The sequence below is a fragment of the Saccostrea echinata genome, unplaced genomic scaffold (genome assembly GCF_033153115.1).
Source record: "Saccostrea echinata isolate AGI-Se365-2 ecotype Australia unplaced genomic scaffold, CSIRO_AGI_Sech_v1 ptg000009l, whole genome shotgun sequence".
Taxonomy (NCBI): Eukaryota; Metazoa; Mollusca; class Bivalvia; order Ostreida; family Ostreidae; genus Saccostrea; species Saccostrea echinata.
This window is the reverse complement of record NW_026889758.1, coordinates 2,664,679-2,688,941: the sequence shown is the minus strand read 5'-3', so window position 1 is coordinate 2,688,941 and position 24,263 is coordinate 2,664,679. Positions and strand designations below refer to the sequence as shown.

Sequence of the window (24,263 nt, the reverse complement as noted above, 5' to 3'; positions counted from 1 at the left end):
GACTTTAATGGTAACCTAACAAAAAAGCTTTATGATAAACCTGTGATGACTTCAATTTTTCAATCGTCAGCTTCCCTTACTTATGTAGCAATATACCCTTATCATCTGCATATGGGGTTTTTGTCTCCCAGCTGATTCGAAACGCAAGAGCATATTCTACGTATGAACAATTTCTAAAACGAGGCGAGCTATTGACAAACTAACTGATGAAACAAGGATATCAACAGTTTTGTTTGAAATCATCATTTCGCAAGTTTTTCGGTCGATACAATGACCTTGTCAGCAAATACAACCTATCATTAAGTCAAATGCTGACTGACGCTTTTCACAGTAATCATTAGGCCATTATTTACACACTGAATTGTCTATGGAATTTAAAGTTTTCCCCTATCATGACAAGGAGCACACGATGGGTGTGGCCGGTCGGCAGGGATGCTCACTCCTCCATGGCACCTGATTCCACCTTTGATGTTTTTGGAGGTCTGTGTTTGCTTTGCTCCCCATTTGTATTGTTTTACTGGATTTTGAGCTTGAATACTGTTCGTTATCCCCATATTTCATATGAAAGAAGATAAAATTCCACGTTCAAAACCATTTTCAGTTTTATGTTATCTTTGAAAGGAAAGGAATTGAATCGTTTGATTAGTGCATTCCCTGAATCTTAGAAATACCCTATGTAGTTTTTGTATTGTTGAGTTTGGTGACAGAGACAAATAGATCTACTTTCTGAGTACCAAACTAATTATTATGTTGATTCCAGTTCGCCCTGTTTCTCTTGTTGCTATTTATTCAAAAAATATTATTTTTGAATAACATACCATTTAAGCCTCGGCATATTTCAATATTGATGTTTTTTCCTTAAATTATAGTTATAGTAATCAAGTGACTTTTTCTGATAACTGTTTTTAATTTGTTGTATAATTTATAAATTTCTGTTTGGTGCTAGATGACATGTCTTGTTACAATTATCTAACTAATTTACTATAAAGTATTACATGTACTCTTAGTCTTGAGAACAATTTACGTTATCTGAGAAATGTCCCGTTCAGTCTATAACTTTTCAAAGTTATCGAAAAACACTATGTGCAATCGACATATGTAAATTCATTTTACTCCGCCATAGTAGGCAGATATATCAGCGACATCAGCCTATCAATGCGCTGTCCCATATATCATCTTTATGTATCGGCCATTTGTGCCAGATCAAATGTTGTAAAGAACATTTGTACAATCGTCTAAATCTAAGGATCAATTACGACTTAATAATTAAATAATGTAGGTAGATGTACTTGAATTCTAGGGACCTTTAGAGTGTTACGTTTCTTATATGTATATGGACACCCTCTTCAGCCCCCACAATACTTCAATTATGCACATTATGGCTGTATTTTAATATGAACTATAAATAGTTTTACAGTCAAATACGCCTGTTATTGGAAAATTGTCTATTATCACACTCACAATAAAACGTTTATCCCTCCCGATATTACGATATCAGATTGTTAGGCGCTCAAGTCGACTCCTCGCGGTAGAATAGTAGCTGTACGGAGTGCGCCAAATACCTCGCGAACACTGACCATTCTTTTTACCGTATGTGTCCTTGAATAATTAAGTGCAACATAGTATACAAATGTGATCAAAGGACGGAGGGAGGAGATACCTAATTACTCTTTTATGATTAGCCTTCAGTATAATGAACAGACATTTACAATGGGCTGTTTGCTTTCCCGCGAAAAGCCTCCCATCGATTCCCGGAAAAACGACACGATGGAAATCGAGTTGAAGTATAAAGTTAACGGAATAACTGAAGCGGAGTTTACGGAGGAGCAGAAACAGCTTGTTAAATCCACCTGGGAAGTGGTCCGGGAGGATATTTCTAAAGTCGGAGTCATAACATTTCTCAGGTTTGCTAATATTATCATTATTATTTATTTATTATCTTATTTTATTGGGGGGGGGGGGTATTTATTCTAAGTTTTTCATAATTTGTTTATAGTCTAGTTTTAAAAAAAACTCAAGGACAGTTTGATATGAAAGCGTGGAGACTGGAAATTTCAAGTGACTTAAAATTTATGAGCCACTGGAATAAAGTTTCCTATATGGCATTTAAACATTTTTTGGGGCAAATGTATGTGCCTTCTATTTTCACAGGTTTTAGCATTATTTATTGACATGTTGAAACAAAAAGAACAGATAAAGTTCTAAAACTGGATATGGGGGATTCTAGTAGTAATGTTCTTTATCGTCTCTCTGCAGTAGAAATCTGTGTTATTTATAAGCATTACTTATAACGATATTAGAGCGTTCATCAATAAATTACTGACAGGAATGTGTGTGTTTTCAGAAGATAAGAAGTAAGAAACAATCAGTACTGTTAATTTCTACAGAGGCTGGAACTGTTTGGAAATCACTTGTCTTAATACTAACTGTTCGCTATGTACACAGTTCAGTTGGCAATGAATTTTTTTCTGGAGATCAAACTCGACTGCCTGACAGCGTTGAAGCCTAGATCTACAGTTTTTATACAACACAGATGCTCGCAATCACATGCTATTTTTACATCAATCAAAAAATTATAAATTAAACTAGGCGATCATTTGAATTCTACTTAATGTTAAGTAATTAAGGCAAATGTTAAACCATGATAACTTTAGAACTAATTCAAAGATAATTAAAATTCTGCCTAGCTTGAGCAGTAGGGATATACGTACTAATCTATAATGTGCTTACGTTATTAATGTCATCCTTGTTCAATTCATCAATTAACAACTTGAAAATTTTTATTTAGTGGTGGTAGAAAATGGATGTAGGATGTGGATTAAATTAGCAAAAATTGTTCTGTACTTGCAGTAAAATAAAAATCTTTCAAAAAACACCATTTTCTTAAAAACAATAATTATAATTGCAAACAAATTAAGGGGAATTATAGTTTCGAACAAAGATAAAAATGTTACTTTAGTGTCTCAATTAATTTAAGTACTTTCAATCTTAAGTTACATTAAATCCATTAATGACCAGACTTTGTATGGAAAGGTGCATCCGGGGATGATGTGGGTACTAAAGTGAGATTTTTTTTTTTAACTAATATCTCATCCTAAGTTAAACATTTGTATTTTAACTTTCATCCCTGACCGTAAGCTCTTCGTTTTTCTAATCCATTTTGATATTTATGTTATGTAGAACCACGATGGATTTCAAATTCCAAAGTGACTGATATGAATTAAGAACAATATATATAGATGAAATAAGAAGATAACGAACAGTATTCAATTTCGAAAGTCCAATGAAACGATACAAAGGACAAGGTATGGTAACGGCCGAATCTGGCCCCTTATTTGATGTAAAAATCAGAACACAGTTAAAATTGTGATAGTTTGTAGTTAAGAACTTAAAATAATGCTTGTTTTAAAACCAGCACTAATTTTGATTCAAAGCTTACACGGAGGCCACAAGAGGGTGCAGAAGTAGGATATTTTCCCGAATTTCCTCAATTTTGGTCGAATTTCGTCAAATTTGAGACACTTTTCACTTCGAGAAACATAGAGCACAAGCTTGCCTATCTGAGATTTTTATACATAAGATGCACCTGATACTAGTGTATGAAATATATAAATTTGGTAGACAGGCAAGCTTGTGCTCTATGTTTTCTGATCCAAAATGTGCTGTAAAATTAATGAAAATTTGCATAAAATGAGAAAATTCGTAAATTGACATATTTTCTGACCTTCCTGTGACCTCTGTGTATCCCGTAACTTGGAACCAATACTCATTTTGAGGCAGGGGTGACAACAGGTTTTTAATTGATAAACTATTGTATCATTCTCAAAGACACCCCAAACCAGGGGCCAAAAAGAGGTCTTAGCCTATCTTGTCCTTTGGAGCAGAGCAAAAACACGGACCTCAAAATTTACAGGTGGGATCAGTTGCCATGGAGAAGTGAGCATCCACTGCCGACCGGTCACACCCGCCGTGTGCTCCTTTTCATGATCGGAAGAAACCGGAAAAATCCGTAGACAGTTAAGTGTATAAATAATGGCCTAACAATTAGTATGAAAAACATCAGTCAGCATTCGACTCAATGATAGGTTGTATTTGCTGACAAGGTCATTGTATCGACCACAAAACTTGCGAAATGACAGCTTCAAACAAGACTGTTGATATCCTTATTTTATCAACTTGTTTGTCAATAGTTTGCCTCGTTTTAGAATTTGTTCATACGTAGAGCTTGCTCGAATCAACTGAGAGACATAAACCCCATATGCAGGTGATAAGGGTATATTGATACATAAGTGAGGGAAGTTGACGATTGAAAAGTTGAAGTCATCACGTTTATCATAAAGCTTTGTTGTTAGTTTACCATTAACGTTTTTTTCTGGTAAAATATCTAGATATGAAACAGATGTGTCGGACTCTGTGGTATCTTTTATTTCAAGCTCATGGGATATATCGAGTCGACATATGAATGGAAGTAACTATTGTTGATTGATAATAGGTCGTCGATATATCGAAATGTCGAGTTGAAGATCCCAGCAAGTGTTTTCTTTTTCTCATGTACAAGTATAATTTACATGTAGCTTCCTTTTTAGCATGGGGAGATGAAAATCAAACATGAAATGAAAGTACATTGAACGATCATGGTAGGCTTACATTAAATACCGCTTTTGTCAACGCTCTAATTAGACACTGGAATTAGTATTTCCAGGATAGCACAGTACACTGAAAAACAACCATCAATTTAAGACAAAACATCATAAATAGCTTCGCAATGTATTTGGAATTACAAAAAAAGGATTATGACGAATTTCTGCCTATCACTCAGAAATTGTAGAATTTAAACCTCTGCTATTTTGGGGAGAATAAACTAAGTTAATCAGCGAGTTCAAAGCCACTGGGACAAAAACTTGAACGCTTTTAAAATCGGATACATTGGAATCAGATATCTTGGGTCACGTCACGTGATCTGATGCGATACTAAACATCATCTCAATGTATGATGAGTAATTAGTCTTCTCTCGCACTGAACTTTAGTGATCTACAAGACACCAAGGAAACTAGAAAATATAGAAGTTCAACGGAAGGCTCTTCTTTTATTTTTAATTAAGAAACGGTAACGAGAGAGACCCGAGAATCGTCCTCGTGTGTATATAATGACTGTTAACATAGAAGAAACGGTAACGATCGAGGGAGACCCGAGAATCGTCCTCGTGTGTATATAATGACTGTTAACAAAGAAGAAACGGTAACGAGACCCGAGAATTGTCCTCAGTGGCGGATTTAAGGGGGGGCGCACCCGGCGCGCGCCCCCCCCCCTAAAATTGTCAAAGTTAGCGTAAATCATAGTTTAGGCGAGAAAATGTAAAAATTTCTACTTGGTAAACCTCATTTTTACCTACAAAATCTCTAGAATCCAGGAGCTTCCGGGGGCTTCGCCCCCTGGACCCCCACCAGGGCTTCGCCCTGGACCCACTGGGGACCTCAAGGCGGCCCCCAGACCCCCTGCATACTTTTTGCGCCCCCTCTAACTTCAAATCCTGGATCCGCGCCTGGTCCTCGTGTGTATATAATGACTGTTAACAAAGAAGAGGGAGCATGCTCTCACTTTGTACTGATTATGATTATTGAACTATTAAGAGCGGTACAAATTTCCCTTTCCCTCTTTTTTGTACGGAAATATAGATTTGTTTGTATTATTTTTAACCAATGCCGTAGATGCATGTAGATTTATGTTTTAAATATGAGAGATGAATTTTCAAAAAGAAAAAAGCTAAATGCAGAGAAAATTTTAGATAACATAGTGATATAACTTTTTTCCCTTGGGGGAGATGGGTCGAGGGGAGGGCTGAAGGAAAGATATACTGAATTTATGATTGTTATATTCTTCTTATATTGAAATAAAATGGAATACAATACGCTCTCATTGCGAAAGGGAATTTGTTTTGGTTTCATCCTGACAAATCATTTTTTTTGAAATATCGCTGTCAATGAAGCTTTAAACATTAACATTAATTTTTAAAATATCGCTGTCAATGAAGCTTTAAACATTAGCATTTATTTTTAAATGATAAAGTGGGAATGGACATCGATCAACAAAACAATCAGGGTAATAAAAATATTGTACTTTCATAACAGCTAATACAAGTTGTGTTTACTGGCACTATACAAGTTAACTGATAAATTACTGTAAATATAGTACTCGTGAACCCTTGGAGTTTCAAGTGAACCCTTTCAAATGTTTATCTACTTGATCAACATACAAGCATCCTCAGGTAGTGCAGATTCAAATTGTTCAAATCATGGCCCTAGAAGTAGGAGATAAAATTTTACATTGGAATATTTAAGAAAACAACTGATGCCCCCGTATGACAGCTTATGGCAAAGATGAAAGTTTCTCAAATGCAAAACAAACTCCAAGGTCAAGAGGTCAAAATTGTTGGTACCCAAAGAAAGGTTGTGTCTCAAGGAATATATCTTTGAAAATGAAAGCCCTATCACTTACCGTTGAAAAGTTATGGTCAAGGTTAAAAAAATTCAAAAGTAAGTCAAATATCGAGGTCAAGGTCAAATGGTCAAAACTGTTGCTACCCATAGGAAGATCTTGTCAAATGAAATATACATGTGAAAGCCCTGGCATCAACCGTTCAAAAGTTATGCCCAAGGTTAAAGATTTTCAAAAATAGGTCAAACCCCACGGCCATAGGTCAAAATTGTTTATACTCAAGGGAAGGTCTTGTCACAAGAAATACACATGTGAAATATAAGAGCCCTAGCACCGACTGTTCAAAGGTTATGGTCAAGGTTAGAGTTTTTCAAAAGTGGATCAACTCCAAAAAAAAAAAAGGGTCAAAATTGTTGGTATGCAGGGAAAGGTCTTGTCACAAGAAATACACCTACGAAATAAGAAAGCCCTAATACTAACTGTTCAGAAGTTATGACCAAGGTGTAAGTTTTTCAGAAGTGGGTCAAACTCCAAAGTCAAGGTCAAAAGGACAAAAATATTTATATCCGATGAAAGGTATTCTCAAAAGAAATACATATGTGAAGTATAAAAGCCCTTGCATCAACTGTTCAAAAGTTATTGCCAAGGTTAAAGTTTGGTAAAATTTAGCAATAGTGGGTGAAACTCTAAGGTCAAGAGGTCAAATATGTTGGTACCCAAAGAAAGTCTTGTCACAAGAAATACACCTGTGAAATACGAAAGCCAAAACTCCAACCAATCAAAAGTTATGGGCAAGGTTAATGGTTTTTTTGCGGAATAACAAACAAAAAGTTGGGTAAGTGATGATCTTTTGGAGCTAGGCTGGGGTCACAAAGAGCCCAAAAAATTCTGATGACGAAAAACAGCAGGGCCATTGCTATTCATGTGAATTTGTCGCCCATGAGCCTCTGTTTTTATTAAAAGTTAAAAAAAAAAACTTCCAGTCAATAAAACAGCTTATATCGACATTAAAATCCTCTATCAAGTTTCTGGTATTTTATTCGATATGGTTTGTAGCCCCAGATTAACATATCACCTTTAAAGTTGTATCTAACATACAAACATCACCATATATCTAAAAACACAAAATCAGATAACAGAGAAAATAAAAATTCCACTGCGGGCAAAAAATTATGTAAAGAATACTCTTTTTACCTAGTTTTATCTAAAAGTATTTGATATTCAGCATGATTTTATTTTATTTTTTAGTATCTCGCTTCCTTTCAGAGTTGTTTTTCTTTCTTTCTTTCTTCTTATGTCCCCGTAATTGAAATTCGGGGGTATATAGTTTTGCCCTGTCCGTCCGTCTCTCTGTTTGTCCGCAAAAACTTTAACATTGCCCATAACTTGTGATTAGTTAGAGCTATGGTTTTCTTATTTCACGTGTATTAGCTTTTGACAAGACCTTCCTTTGGGTACCAACATATTTGACCTCTTGACCTAGAACCCTGGAGTTTGGCCCAATTTTGCAAAAATTTACTTAACTTTAACCTTGGTCATAACATTTGAACAGTTGGTGCTAGGGCTATCATATTCCACATGTATATTCATGACCTACTTTTGAAAAGCTTACATTCGCCATATAACTTTTGAACAGTTGGTACTGGGGCATTTATATTTTGTATGTGCATTTCTTATGACAAGGACTTCATCTGCATATCATTAATTTTGACGCTTTGACCTTGCAGTTTGACCCACTTTTAGAAAATATTAACCTTGACCATAAATTTTGAACAGATGGTGTTTGGGCTTTTATATTTACCAGGTGTATCCATTGATCTAGACCCTTTCTTTGGATAACAACATTGTTGGTCTCTTGACCTTGGAGTTTGAACTGTATTTGAGAAACTTTAACCTTCGCCATAAGTTGCCATATTGGAGCATCGGAATTTCACAAACACATCTTGTTATTTTTTTTTTTTAGTTTTGTCTTAAAAGAGATTCTATTTTTTGTTTGTTTGTTTGTATGTTGTTTAACGTGCCTCTCGAGAATTTTTCACTCATATGGAGACGCCACCACTTGCCGGTGGAGAGCCGCAAATTTTGTCCTATACTCGGCACTGAAGGCCATTGAGCAGTGAGGGATCTTTTTCGTGCCAGCACCTACTGCGACACGGGACCTCGGTTTATACGGTCTCATCCGAAGGACCTGTCTCCACGTCCCACAGTGGGATTCGAACCCGCGACGTAAGGATCAGCTCCTTACTCGGCGACTCTAGAGTAGACGTAAAGAGATTCTAAAAGACAGAGCAAATAAAGCAGTAGTTATTGTGTTATAACATCTCGTTTCTCTTATTAAAACGCTTCATTGTTAATGAAATAAATTAAGATATTGATAATCAGGCTAAACCAGAGTTTTTTAGGCTTTTTGCGAAAATTAAAGGAAAACATTCTGGAAGGTATTTTATGGGTTTACATTGTACTTTATTATAATGTCATTTTATGCTAAAATCAGGGGTATGAGTGTGTATGCATTTGACAGATCAACTAAACCTGCTCAAAGCTAAATTTCTGCATTGTTAGAACTTATACGTCATCTTTCAGGATCTTTAAGTTTAATCCAGGAAACTGCACGGAGCTGTTGTACGTGATCTAATTTTAGCAGGGCTCATATTAATTTTGAGGCTTCTGTGTCTTTATTTTCAATTGCCGCCTAAATATGATTGGAGAAAAGTATGATACGAGGGCTGTTCAATAAATTATGTCCTCGGTGTTCGGAAAGAAACAAAAAAGGCTTTTCAATGTTTTTGTCCTAATAATTTCCCTTAAATATTCTCCCTTAATTGAAACACATGTTTGTAACATTTTTATCCAATTCCTAATTGTTTTTAAAACACATTTTTGAGTATCCCTTTCGTATACTGGAATATGGCAGATCCTATGATTTCCTGGACTTCTTTCTTCTTTCTGAAAGGTGTTTTTTCAAGTTAAAAAAAAAACAAGTCGAAGGGTGAAAGATCTGGCGAATATTGTTGGTGTGACAAAAACATTAACTTTCTGTTGATCCAAAAAAACTCCTTAACTATTCATGACCTGTGGGATAGTCTACTGTTGTGTAGAAAATTAATCTAGCAGATTCCTGATTCTGGTTCCTTCCTCTTATAAACCTTTTGATTTTTTGCAACAATTGTGGTTTCTAGACTTGTCCAGAAATTGAAGGGCCTTCCCGAATAAGAATCTGAACAACAAGACCACTACTATTGACGAAAACGGCATATAAAACGTTCATTGTGCTCTGGCAATTCTTTGCTCTTCCCAGACCTTTGCTTTTTTCTGGTCAAGTGCATCTTGTTGTAAATTTTTCTTTGGGGTTCAAAGCAATGGATTCAGGTTTCATTACCTGTAAGAATTTCAGATAAACGTAGATAACTACGATTTTTTATTTTTCAAAATAATATTCTTACACGCTTCCGTTTTCACTCATTTGTCAAAACATAGGGTAACCATTAAGTACTAAGCTTTTTCAGTGTCAAATGTTTCTTTAAAATAGTGTGAACTACCCCCAAAAATATGCCTAACTAATTTGCTATGCGTCTTAAAGTCAATCATAATTTGTTAAATTTTGGAAAACATTACATCGGTTGATAAGTCCTAGTCGCCAAGGACGGTACTCATCTTTGATGCCTATTTTATCATTTCTGATCATTGAAATCTACCTGCTCATGTGTCTATAAGACAAACATCGGTTGCTGTAGACATCACATATTTCAGTTAATATTTCTTTGGAATTTTTACCAAGTTTTACAGCAGCTTTAATGAAGCTTCTAACTTCACTCTTGTTTACTGATTCTTTACCATTCACTTTGAATGTAGTATCTCGGATAGCCCTTGTTTTCCAGCTTCTCACAATGAAACTATACGATGAAACGTGGTCACATAACCGGTTATCAGTTTATTAAAGATTCAATTATGAGAGAAAGCCAAGGTTAATGTCACATGATTTTTATAATGTATGTCATAGAGTTGAGGACATAATTTATCGAACAGCCCTCGTACAAAGTAGTACTGAGTTAATTTAAAATAATTTAATTTTGTTTGTATTCTAACCTCTGATTGGTTAATATCCAAAAAGGAACACAAATTATTTCTGTATAACCTGGTTTGGTATGGGGACACACCCCCCTGACAACCAGCTGAATCATCTGTATCCGTACAATCCTCTCATTTCCAGTCCTCGGGATTCATGGAAAATTCCAGATTTAATGAATGTACCAAACAATAATTCGATCTTACCACGTGTAAACAAACAACAAGGCTGCTAGGCCTATGTATCAGTTTTTACCTCCCCTCGCTTCCCATCACTTCCGGTACTTCCGTTACTACGGTTGTATTATTGAGCGGCAAATTTGAACTAATAAAAAGCAACGAAATTTTACACCCATAGTTATTTGATGATTTTAAAATTAAATTATAAGGAATGACTCTAATTCTTGGCCAAATTATTCGCGTATAACCTGGTTTGGGTCAGTTTACGCTGTTTTATAATCCGCTTCGCGGATTATAAAGCGTAAACTGACCCAAACCAGGTTATACGCGAATAATTTGGCCAAGAATTAGAGTCATTCCTAAAATAAAATATCACACGTACAGTATTCGGACAGAAATCGATGTCAACATATCCATGAACTACGAACAACTTCAATTCTATAGAATTTTTTTTAGCGTTATAAGAATTAACACTTTTTTAACCTTTCAGGTTGTTTGAGAAATTCCCTGATGTACAAGATTTATTTGTCCCTCTCCGAGGACTGAGTTCAGAGGAACTCCGCCACAACGTGGGACTACGGGAGCACGGACTTAGAGTCATGGGGACTATTGAAAAATGTATCACCCGTCTGGACAACCCACAAAAATTAACCTCCATGTTGGAGGCCCTGGGAGAGAAACACATTATGTTTGACACCAAAATAGAATATTTTGACGTAGGTATAAGTTTCAAGTATTCAAAGGCTTTTGAAGTGACGGTGACTTTATTCATTTACCTGGAATAAACTCTACCGCCTAAATCTAAGAAAATTTCAGCTTAAAAAATCCGTTTTCCTTCCTCTGCCAATAATTGTCTGTGTACAGTCATAAATATCGATCGTTGGCATTTAAAAAAAGCACTTCAATTCAAATCTCTCTCTCTCTCTCTTTCATCGGATTACACAGTCCTTTTGACTGTCACGTTGTCTCATTCTGCATGAAATATCATTACAAAAATAATCACTATTCTCATGGTATTTATCAAACATTTTACGGCTAACACCATCGTTATTGACAATAATTCACATTTGATAGGATTAATCGTAGACACCGTATTTAGGTATAAAATACTAATATACACGATGTTCATATCAGACACTGACAAACTGTCAGATTTCTAGCAATAATGTCATAGGTATTTCTCGAGTTTTAGAAAATGTTCGGAATAAAAGAGGCTCCTGTAGGTTTTCTTTATTCACTCAGAATTTTCTCTGTACGTCATCAGAGTACTTTGTAAATGTTACCCTAAATGTTAAACTTCTAATGTATGTCTTACTGGAATTTGTGTAGGTCTTTAACTGTAGAACAACTCTCTCAGGAATATGTCGACAGTTATCTTGGGTCTTGTGAACTGTAGGTCTTTAATTGAACAACTCTCTCTAGAATTTGTCGATAGTTATGTTAAGTCTAGGGAACTATAGGTCTTTCTCTGGAATTTGTGGACAGTTATGTTGGGTCTAGAGAACTGTAGGTCTTTATAAGAACAACTCTCTCGGGAATTTGTCGACATTTATGTTGTGAATAGGGTACTGAAGGACTTTATTAGAACAACTCTCGGGAATTTGACGACAGTTATGTTGGGTCAAGGGAACTGTAAGTCCTTATTAGAACAACTTTCTTTGGAAATTGTCGATAACTATGTTTGGTCAAGAGAACTGTTAGTCTTTATCCGTAGAACAACTCTCTCTGGAATTTGTCGACAGTTATGTTAGGTCATGAGAACTGTAGGTATTTATCTGTAGAAAACTTTCTGTGGATTTGTCGACAGTTATGTTGGGTCAAGAGAACTGTAGGTATTTATCTGAAGAACAACTCTCTCTAGAATTTGTTGACTGTTATGTTTGGTCAAGAGAACTGTAAGTATTTATCTGTAGAACAACTCTCTCTGGATTGGTAAGGCTACACATGTTGACAATTATGTTGGGTCTACGAAAACGTAGCTATTGAAATATAAAGACTTCTATTGATACTTGAAAGACAAGTCAATAGTACTCGTGCTGATCTAGCCTAGCTCTGTGGTGTTGTAGAGTAGTAGGATTTCCTCCATAGCCAGCTTTCCCCCCGGAATTTGCACTCTTTCTTTCTCAGAGTAGGATTTCGCCTATTTTATTCCTGCTAAGATCAAATCGACAATATTTTAGGTAAAAGTTTATGTTAGAGCTAACTAATTCTTAATAGAAATATGTGTGTTTTTGACTCAAGAATTGTTCAAATTAGTATGAAAGCTAAAAATATATATTTCAAATCATTTTGAGTCTCAACTCAAAATTTTAACTTGTAGAAAATTGTAAAATTAGTCCTCAAAGACTCGATGTACCAACACCTCTCTTAGTGCAGCAGTACCTGCTTTTTCAATTATATTTAAATGTTTATCAGTTCACTCTTGGAGATTTAAGAATTTGTTTGCCCTGTACCGGCCAAATATTTTTTCTATGGATTTGTGCTTTTACAAAGAGTGTGCGAGAAAATTCTAAAATATATTTTTGATAGGTTCCACATACCATTTTGTGAGTATTTGATTCGAGTAATTCTTCAAAGGGAAGAAAGAAAAAAAGGCCAAAGCCAAACACAAAACATTACATGGAAAACTGCTCTTGGAAGCCATACCATAAGTGTTTCTCCTCGATCTCAGCAGTTTAATATTGGATTTAAAATTTGTAAGCAGAGAGCAAATGCTGTCTTAGAGTTTCGCAAAAATTTTTAATTTTTACAAATTCATGTCTCAATTTTAGTTACATGGCAACGGCAGCTATTTTGTATATTTGAACACTAATCTCGGTGGAGATTCGGCTGGGCTAGATATTTGGACTGACGCCCACCGAATCTCGGGACAGTCCTTCATAATTCATGTCTGGGAATTCAGCCCCAACTTCGGCCGGCTATATCAAGAATTATTCACCCAGGCGACACTGTCGTTCGCTTCAATTAAGTCATTTAGTTGGTTAATTAACTCTCTGTCACTATTATTTTTACATTGCTTACCGTCTAGGCATGTAAATCCCACCATAAAAACATTCACTAAAATCTCCGTTCAAAATATGGCTCCCCTGACGTAATTGTTTATCTCCTCGCACTAAAGAGTTCCTACAGTCTGTTTTCTTTTATGTGATACTGAACCTCTACTGTGGCTTTTTAGTATTTTTCATAGAAATAAAAACAGACCATAGAGGAACTCTTTAGTGTGAGGAGATAAACAATTACGTCAGGGGAGCCATATTTTGAACGGAGATTTTAGTGAATGTTTTTATGGTGGGATTTACATGCCTAGACGGCAAGCAATGTGAAAATAATAGTGACAGAGAGTTAATTAAACAACTAAATGACTTTATTGAAGCGAACGACAGTGTCGCCTAGGTGAATAATTCTTGATATAGCCGGCCGAAGTTGGGGCTGAATTCCCAGACATGAATTATGAAGGACTGTCCCGAGATTCGGTGGGCGTCAGTCCAAATATCTAGCCCAGCCGAATCTCCACCGAGATTAATTTGAACACCAGAAACTTGGAGTGACACACATCAATATTATGTACATGTAGTTTGAAATACAATAGGACAAAAAAAATCGCTTTTAAATAGAATTCCTCCTTTTTGTTTCGTTTCTATGGTCATGATGGTTACAGTTAAAAATTTGTTCTACCGATTACATTGTACCATATTTATTATTATTATTATTATTATAATTATTTAAGAAACTAGTTTTACCAGGTGCAAAGAATAAGACTTAAAGCCTCAAAAGAATTAGTAGGACAGTTACTGAGAAAAATGAGATTTGATATTTTCAATTTTCATACTTTGTAAGTTTCAATTGAACTGGTCGCCATTTTGAAAATATAAAGTGTTGAAGGCAAATACTTCTTATTTATAATTTTTGTGACTGGCTACTGCGAAAGCACACGTGTGGGAAAATTAATGAAGGCATACTTGTGAAAATATGTCGCACCCTTCCCACTCCTACATAAGTACAGACTTGAAATATGTTATTGGGGGGGGGGGGGGGTTGGCTCTGGCGGAAATCGCACTCTATAACTATTACACAAAGTCGGATTATCGAATCTTATACAGGATTTCTTTGGGGATAATCCTACTCTACAGTCATTTTTCGTGGGAGAAATCCCACTCTAGAGCCTATTTTCAATGGGGGAAATCCTGCTTAAGAGCCAGTTTTCGGGGGGGGGGGTCAGAGGCGGATCCAGCAATTTTTGAAAGGGGGGTTCCAGGGTGGTGCCCCCCCCCCCCACACACACACAGTCACTCAAACATAGATTCACACACACACACACACACCCTCACACACACACACAGAGAGATCTTAGGTCGTGGTTTGTTTCTTTGAAAAGGTAACCCCCCTCCCAGTCCGAATAAAAAACAAAGACATTCTTTAAACTACTGTAGCCTTAAAATTGAATGGATTTGCAGGATTTCTGAAGAAAACAAAGATTTTTTTTTAGAATTTGAAAAACTTTTTAGGTAGGTTTTTGAAAACCTATGTAAAACAAAGAATTACATGTAATTTACTGTGGCCTTATGCATATTCCCTTTTATGACTTATTAAGGTATTCAATGTATAATGAAGGGATTTTGAACAATTTTGAATCATTTTAAACTAGTTAAAATTGCATTGCTAGATAACGATGAAAGTGAAATGAACCAAGTTCACATGACTGATAACAAATAAGAAGCTGGTCATTTTGCACTTTTAAAGTTTTTGAAGAGTTATCTGCCCTTGATGCAAAGAAGAAAATTTTAATTTCGTCAAAATATCTGTGGTAAATGATTAATTTTATTTCATATTTTAATAATGAGAGATTGTATGCATATTTTCACCAAGACCTTTTTATGAAATTCAAAATACTTTTACAGTATCTTAATAACATATGCATTGTCCATAGACTTCAATGTAAAATTCAAGGTCCAATTAATTTGACATTAATCAATTTTTTTTTTTAATTTGGTGGAGTATTTTTATTTCACAACACCATCAAAATGATACCATAATTACAAATATAGGACCATTCATCTATTAGATACAACATATGGTCGTTATACATTGAATACCTTAAGTTTGTTCCTTCAAAAGACGATCCGAAAACGGTACACATATAGCCAAAGATCGCGGGAATCTGATATCAAATTAAAGCCCGCATGTTACTTATATATTAAAATAAGTAGAATATTTTCTACCATTCTCTCATAAATAAAAACGCTGAAAGGGAGGAATATTGAAGGTAAATATCTGGGACTCTATCGATATTGCAAGTGAAATATGAGCAACCGATCAAGCAGTTTTGAACTACGCTTATAAGTTAGTTCTAAGTACAAATATCAATTCCAGAAAACATTTTATCCTCCTTCTCTCTCGCTTTCTCCACTCAGCAAAAAATAAAAAGGGGGAGTTCCAACCCCCCGGAACCCCCACCCCCACCCCCTCTGGATCCGCCAATGGGGTTAGAGGGGAAAACCTACTCTACAAGACCGATACAAGAGTCGTTGCTGCTTGCTAGTAATCTCATAAAACCACCCTTTTAATTTCCAGTTTTTATGAAGGTAATTTTTACTACTTTGATGAGTTATATTTTATAAGTTATTGAGTTATCATGAGTTATTGCTTAAGTAATTAGGTTGTTTGAGAAGATTCTGGTCCTGTAGAGTAATCAAACATTCCACCACGATGTGACAGTCTTCCAGATTGTTATCGTTAAAATTCCTGTGGTTAGTTCAGCTTCCTTTTAAATATTTGATGAGGATCGCATTGTGCTGTTCATTTAAATGAACGTTTATTCATCAAAATCTCGAAGGCAACAGAAAATTTTAATCGGTAAATCTCGTGCTTCATGTCAGTTGTACAAAGACTGTAAAAACAAAGTTTGATTCATTGATTTTCATGCTGAGTCAAATTTGAACACAGTGCAAAGATCAACGAACAATACTAGGTAAATAACAAGAATATGCAATTCAAATAACCATTCATCTGTCCGTTTGATTAAACAAAGTATTATTAAAAATTGAAAGTTTAAGGCTAATTATTTGTAGAAATATTGTAAAATGTTTGCTTCGAGAAAAGGAGAAGGTCTTAAGAGGGCTGGGTGGTTGTGGCCATTTTCAAACTATATTGATCTCCTTTAGAAGAAGAGCTCCATATAAAGATATACAAAAATGATCAAATTTTAAAACTAAAATGTATGAAATTTTTGTTTGCCAAATGATAGTTGACAGCTTAAGATATCATATCTAAAAATTAAGTTATATCTGATGGTTAATTTGTTGACCCCCCAGCCTCCTTAATAAACCATTTTCAGAAGCTGATACTTAATACAAAGCTAGTGTATTATTAATGGAGGTACTCATCTCTTAACAATTGTACACTCATGGGAGATAAACAAAAGCAGAGAAAATTCAAATTAAATGTGCTATCCGTTGTAATTTGCAATGAGAGGGTCGTGGTTGTGCTTAATGCTTACCAAGAAGATGGGCGAATAAGGCGAGCGAAATGCCTATACATGTAGTGTGATAAATATGAAGACAAAAAAAATGAAATCTCAATTACATGTATAACAAAATTTTCTTTGATATTTCATTTAACCTTAAAGTATACTTTATGTAAAATCTTGACAATTTGCAAAAATTTCACAAAGTTTGAAATTATTTGCCTGTGGAAAAGCATACACACACTAAAGGGGGCAAAAAGGATATTTTCTTTTACTATTACACAATTTTTCGATATACGAGGGTTGTCCATAATGTTCATTCACAATGACGTTTTTGTCAAACTGAATGGTTCTAGATTTACTTATTGTATACCAAAATAGTTGTGAAAATCCAAGTCAGAATAGTTTGGTTATTATTGATTGAACTCAACATTTTTTTGTAAAAATTAATTGCTGCTTTAAAGGTTGGAGATAGTGCGCAGGGTTAAAATGCCATAACTTTTTAAATAAAGTGTTCTGATTAAAATGAATATTTTCTTCATAAAACATGTCAAAACTTATTAAAAATTAAATGTGTCGCAAATAAAGCGGCTATCGTCTTTTTCTGATATCTTCATTGTATAAGAGAGCAATTTCCTTTCAAATACCTAAATTGATATTTTATATTTTCTTTAAAGAAAACTTCTTTAACATTTTCTACTTTAAAAATTAAACAATAAACACATTTTAAAACATATTGCTCTTCTTCTCTGCTAAAATGAATAATATTAATTTTATCCACAAAATTGTTGTACATGCGTTATTGTTTATAAATACACGAATCTCAAACTTATTGTATAACGTAAATTTTCTAAATACAGTACGAAGGGCGATTCATGAAACTTAATTAATTTCAACTTACAAGGATTTAGCAATAATGTGATCTTATGAAACAGCCGGTAAACTCCGTATATATCACCTCTACCTGGTAAGAAATGAAAGTATTACATAATTTTTACATCTATTTATTATTGTCTCTTAACCCAGATTTGTAAACCAATTAATGATAATCTAATTAAAAGGAAAACGAGGTAATGTCGACTCGTACTTGGACTGCCAGTTTAAGCACCCACCCTCCAGTCCTTATAAGACCATTCCAAGTTTTTTTTCTATGTTTAGCTTTACCAATGTAGGAAAAATGATATCATCTTTGCACGCCAGAGGTTTCCTATCTCCTCTTCCCTGTTGTAGAGAAAAGGAATAGATCGAAAACCCTTGGTTTGCCAAGATTTCCTTCCATGAACCTAGATAATTCTATACTCTTTGTGTAAATGTTTTACTGCATTGCGTATAATTGTTATTTCCACTAAATTTTAAATGAATTAAATGCATAAGAATCAGGAATCCTTTGGAATTCACAAAGGTCAAGAAAAGTAAATTGTGTTTCCTATAAGAGTAATTATCTAAGCCTGCCACAGTAAAATTCTAAGTCTTAATTGTCTTTAATGCGTTCTGTCAAATGCATGTGAGTTAAATTTATAGCCATTGCCTGCAACACCGCATTTTTATTAAATAGAGATTATGTTAAATGTTTGCTATGTACTTTTCATTCAAATTATCTATGTATTTCAATCACATATAATTTGAGAGTCATTTCAGATACACTTTTAAATGACTTTGTGTGCATTTTGATTGATGGTTTCACCTTCATACGCAGTGATCACAAAACTATTTCACAGGACATCACAAGTTTCATTGTTTCTGATGCACGATCAGCTCTCATTCGTTACATATTAATCCAGGGAGACGGTTAAATTTCATAAAGGAAACTTTATCCAGTGCTTAAAATTTTAATGATTTTGCCAATTTCTGATATACTGGAGGCATTGCTTTTATCCTTAGTATTTCGTAAATGGCTTCCTTCAGTCTGAGCATCAATAACCATAGGGTTAATCTTCGGTCAAATTCAGGATCATACATGAAAGTATTGGTTTGAGATTCCCTTTTTATTATTTTTTTAAATTTGTTTTCATATTTGAAATCAGGTCTTGCAATACTTTTTTATTTACTTCAAAGCCTTAGCGGACCAAGGACCTTCCTCGTGCCATTTCTTTCAATCTATAATGTTGAAGTATCCTTGACTTTTGATGCCGCAAGCTTTATTGTTCCATAAGGTTATTGTTAATATCAGCTTACGCTTTCTGTTGTTGGCTGACAACTCTGAATTTGCAAAGCAATACACTATTATAGTACTACAGCATTTTTATGACCCCGTAATCGAAGATTCGAGGGTATATAGTTTTTCCCCTTCCCTCCATCTGTCTGTCTGTCCGCAAAACGTTAACCTTGCCCATAACTTTTGATTGGTTGGAGCTATGGCTTTTATATTTCAATTGTTTATTCCTTGTGACAAGACCTTCCCTTGGGTACCAAAATATTTGACCTCTTGACCTTGGAGTTTGACCCCCTTTTGCAAAAATTTACCAATCTTTAACCTTGGCCATAACTTTTGAATAGTCCATGCTAGGGCTTTCATACTTCACATGTGTATCCATTGTGACAAGACCTTTTCAAGGGTATAAATATTTTTGACCTCGTAACCGTGACTTTGGAGTTTGACACACTTTTGAAAAACTTTGAAACATGGGCCCTAACTTTGAACAGTTAGGAATAAGGCGTCTAAATTTCACAGGTATATTTTTATTTTGACAAGACCTCCCTTTAGATACCAACAATTTTTACCTTGACCTTGGAGTTTGACCTACTTTTACAAAACTTTTACTTTCGCCATGACTTTTGAACAGTTGGTGCTAGGGCTTTTATATTTTGCATACGTATTTCTTATGACAAGGTCTTCCCCTGTGTACCATTAATTTTGACCCTTTGACCCTGAGCTTGGCGTTTGACCCACTTTTAAAAAACCTTTAACCTTGACCATAACTTCTGAACAGTTGGTGCTTGGGTTTTCATATTTACCAGGTATATCTATTGACACATGCAAGTCCTTTCTTTCGGTAACAACATTTTTCATCTCTTGACCTTGACCTTGGAGTTGACTTGGTTTTGATAAACTTTAACCTTCGCCATAAGCTGCCATACGGGGGTATCAGTGTTTCAAAGACTGGTCATGTTATCAATGTAAAACTCTCCTAAGCATTTTTTAAAACGATAAAATGCTTTAGAATGATAAAAAGGTTTTTTTAACACAAAGACCTTGTTAACATTTGATAAAAACCTTCTTTGATCTGAAGTATATTCATTGTTCAAGGAAGACACCAAAACATTCATTAAGGATAAATCACGCCAACAATACAAGAAAGAACGTTATTATCGATATGACATGGCGACAGACGGTGTTATCTGATAATTATCACTGATTAAGATGGACAGATAGCTCTTTACCCCTGTTAAGAATGTATGTTCTAAGAAGGGATGACTTTAGAAATAGCAAAGATGGACGGAAATCGATCGATTCATTCAGGGCTCTGTTTCGATGAACATTTTTGGAACCAGTGGATATTTATTATTTTTAGTAATCACCGTATATTATATCTTAAAATATTTTGATAGCTGAAATTTGTTTGTATGTGTGTGTGTGTGACTGGAGCTAGCACAGTCACACAGACATTAACCATATGTACTAGCTTAAGGAATAAGGTTAGTCACCCGGCTCTGTTCGTAAAGAAGATGCAGACAGATATGTTTATGTTTTTTTAATAAGGATTATAGTCACATGACTAACTTAACAGATTTAATCTAAAATTACAAAATTGAACTATTTGTGTATGGTGATAGGAATTTCAGTGCTAGAAAATCCATAAATAAGAATACTAGTAAAACATTTTTTTTTAAATTGTACTGACAGTTCTTTAATTTCTATATTTTTTTTTTGATATTCAACGTTCACAGAAGAAGCTATAAAAGTTAACAATTCAAAATGGCGGTGGTATACCACCACATGGTGGTTTCTTTGATTGTGAACACATTTCAATCGACCTAACTACGTATTTGAATTTTACTACCGTATTTGTTAAAGTTTTGGTCAAGCCATAAAATCAATATTACGTAGCTTGAAATTGTGAACATTTTTAAACATAGTAATATGTATTTCTATCAAAATCTGAACTTTTTAAAATATCTTCATACTGTAAATGGCGGGGTTTTTTGTTTGTTGGATGTTTTTTTAATGGTTTTTTTTGTTTTGTTTTATTTTTTGTTGTTTGTTTGTTCGTTTGTTTGTTTTGTTTTTTTGTTTTTTGTTTGTTTGTTTAAATCACCTGAGCTGAAAGTGAGATTTTCTGATCACATTTTTTTTCCTGTCGTCCGTCTGTCCGTCTTTAAACTTTTCACATTTTTAAATTTTTCTCCAGATCCACTGGGCCAATTTCAACCAAACTTACTACAAAGCATCCTTGGATGATAGGGATTCAAATTTCTTCAAATTGAAGACCATACCCTTTTTCAAGGGGGATATAATTAAGAATTAGTAAGAATTTGGTAGCATCTTTTAAAAATCCTCTCAACAACCAACCACCTGAGCCAAAAAAAGTTGAAACATGTGAAAGCTTCATTATATAGTGTAGATTCAAGTTTGTTCAAATCTTGACCTCTGGAGGTTGGGTGGGGCCACAATGAGGGATCGAAGTTTTTCATGGGAATATACAGGGAAAAATCTTCAAAAATCTTCTTCTCAAGAACAGTAATGCCATGATAAGTCATATTGATATGGAAGCATCCTCTGGTAGTATAGATTCAAGTTTGTTCAAATCATGACCCCAGGGGGTAGGGTGGACCACAGTGGGGGATCAAAGTTTTACATAGGGATATATAAGAAAAAGGCTTTAAAAATCTTCTGCTCAAGTACAGGAAAGCAATGATTTGTCATATTGATATGGAAGCGTCCTCAGGCAGTGTAGATTCTAGTTTGGTCAAATCATGACCCCTGGGGATAGAATGGGTGATTAAAGTTTTACATTGGAATATATTATAGAAAAATTCTGCTGATAAAGTACAGCAGGGACTTATTGATCCAGGTGAGCGTTGTGGTCCATGGGCCTCTTGTTTTATTTTTTCTATTTTATTTTATTTTTGTTTTGTTTTTTGTTTCTTTTTTTTTTTTTTTTTTTTTGAAACAATACGCTGTCTTACTTTAGATGTGTAGCCTTAAAAGAAAATAGATGGAAACAAGCATTCTGAGAGTATTGCATTAGCAATACTAGTCCACTACCGGCAAGTGTAATCTGGTTCCCGTTAAGAATTGAAAATGCCATAATTCCGTCAAAAATCAATGAAGCGGGACGAAATGCAAACTTGATCTATAACTAATCAAGGTTAAGTCACTTACCAAAGATCAGCTCAATATCTGAAAGCGTTTAGAAGAAAATTGCGGAAAACCCCTAAAAATTGAAAAGGCCGTATTTCCGTCAAAAATCAATGAAGCGGAACGAAATGCAAACTTGATCTGTAACTCAGCAAGATACACTCACATACCAAAAATCAGCTCAATATGTGCAAGCGTTTAGGAAAAAAGTGCGGAAAACCAAGTGGGACAGACTGACAGACATACAGACAGACAGACGGAACAGACAGACAGACAGACGGACAGACGGACGGACAGACTCAGAGGAAACCTATAGTCCCCTCCGGTTTCACCGGTAGGGGACTAATAAGGCGAATATGTCATATATATTTACAATTTTTGATGTACACCTGGTGTTGATCTTGTTTGTGCTCAATCATATCTATATATGTACATTCCTAGTAATCTAGTACATACAGACACTGCATCTAGTAATAACAAACCTAACCACAGCTGGAAGTACCTTTTAAAATGTATTTTCTTTTATTTGCAGTTGCTAGCTCCACAATTTATACATGCAATTAAACCTGCAATCGGTGAAGAATGGACGCCTGCAGTAGAGAAGGCCTGGAACAACTTTCTAACATATATCACAGATATCATGAAGAAAGCTATGTTGCAGGCCACGTGATCCCCAAGGGCTTCTGTGAATTATTTCCCTTGATTTAACCATTCGAAATTCTGAAACAATGTATAAATTGTGTGTGTGAGGAAAATACGGGAAAGAGTGTTTTGAAGAATATATTTCAATAAATGCAATACCGATGTCATTTGTCGTCTATCACGATCAAAGATTACATTTACGTCAATATGTGAACAATGCACCTTCGCTGAAAGAATGGCGTGACAGACTAAGGTTAGGTTGATGGCGCCATACTCACGGAATCTGTAAATAAGCGCCAAAATCTATCATTTTGTGTTCCATTACCCGTTGATGAGATTCGGTTTAAAACGGTGAACTAATGGAAGATAGTTTAATCTTCATTACCTCAGAATTAAGATTAAAAGCTGTCAGCACAGGTAGCGTTCGTACAGCTTAACAGACGTTCTCACTTTATATAAATTAACTTCACACCTGCAAAAGAACACAATACGTAAATTGTATACGTTAACTGTTTCCCTCAGTCTGCACTTAGATAAACTGACGCAATCTGATCAACTTCCTTTGTTTGTTAAATCATCTCATAAATTCATCAAACGTGCACATTATTTACAAGAAATTACAGAATGATTATATCTGTTGAAAAGGAAGATTAATTCAAAGTGCGTGCAGAACATATTACACCAGGCCAGATGGCTGACGTATAGCTCCAGAAAGTTTTATCAGGAACTTTTATAATGAAATTCAGTTTATATACTGAATTCAGTGTTATATGGACAATTTAAAAATTCTTGTAATACTAGTATTCAGCATATGAACGTGCAAGCAAGAATTAGTACTACAAAACCTTTGATATTGTATAATAGCAGATATTCTAAATAATTTTTATGCATAAAAAAAATTGGTGAATTATTTCTACAGTTTCCGATTTCATGAGTATATTTTAAGAAGTTGGGCTATATCCGTGAAATCGTAGCATTTGGGTTTTTGTTAATTGAATTCCTCTCTAAAACAAGTCTACAAGCAGACTGGGGCTATTATACTAACAAACTTATTCTTACAGCAATCTTGACGAGGTTCCAAGATAAACATAACAAAGAATTTGTCTAAATAATTCTTCACAGGTTGTCTTTTTTTCACGGAGTGTATCAAACAATTTATAATATATATTATTTCTGGC

At 34.8% G+C, this 24,263-nt stretch overlaps 1 protein-coding gene across 1 annotated transcript; it reads left to right on the top strand.

The window, feature by feature from the left end:
* The first annotated feature begins 1,513 nt into the window (after positions 1-1,513).
* On the top strand, positions 1,514-23,997 carry LOC133183162 (uncharacterized). Its single transcript, XM_061318115.1, has 3 exons — positions 1,514-1,904; positions 11,172-11,397; positions 22,976-23,997. The coding sequence occupies exons 1-3, from the start codon at positions 1,675-1,677 to the stop codon at positions 23,111-23,113; spliced, it is 594 nt and encodes a 197-aa protein (XP_061174099.1). The 5' UTR covers positions 1,514-1,674; the 3' UTR covers positions 23,114-23,997.
* Positions 23,998-24,263: the final 266 nt, after the last annotated feature.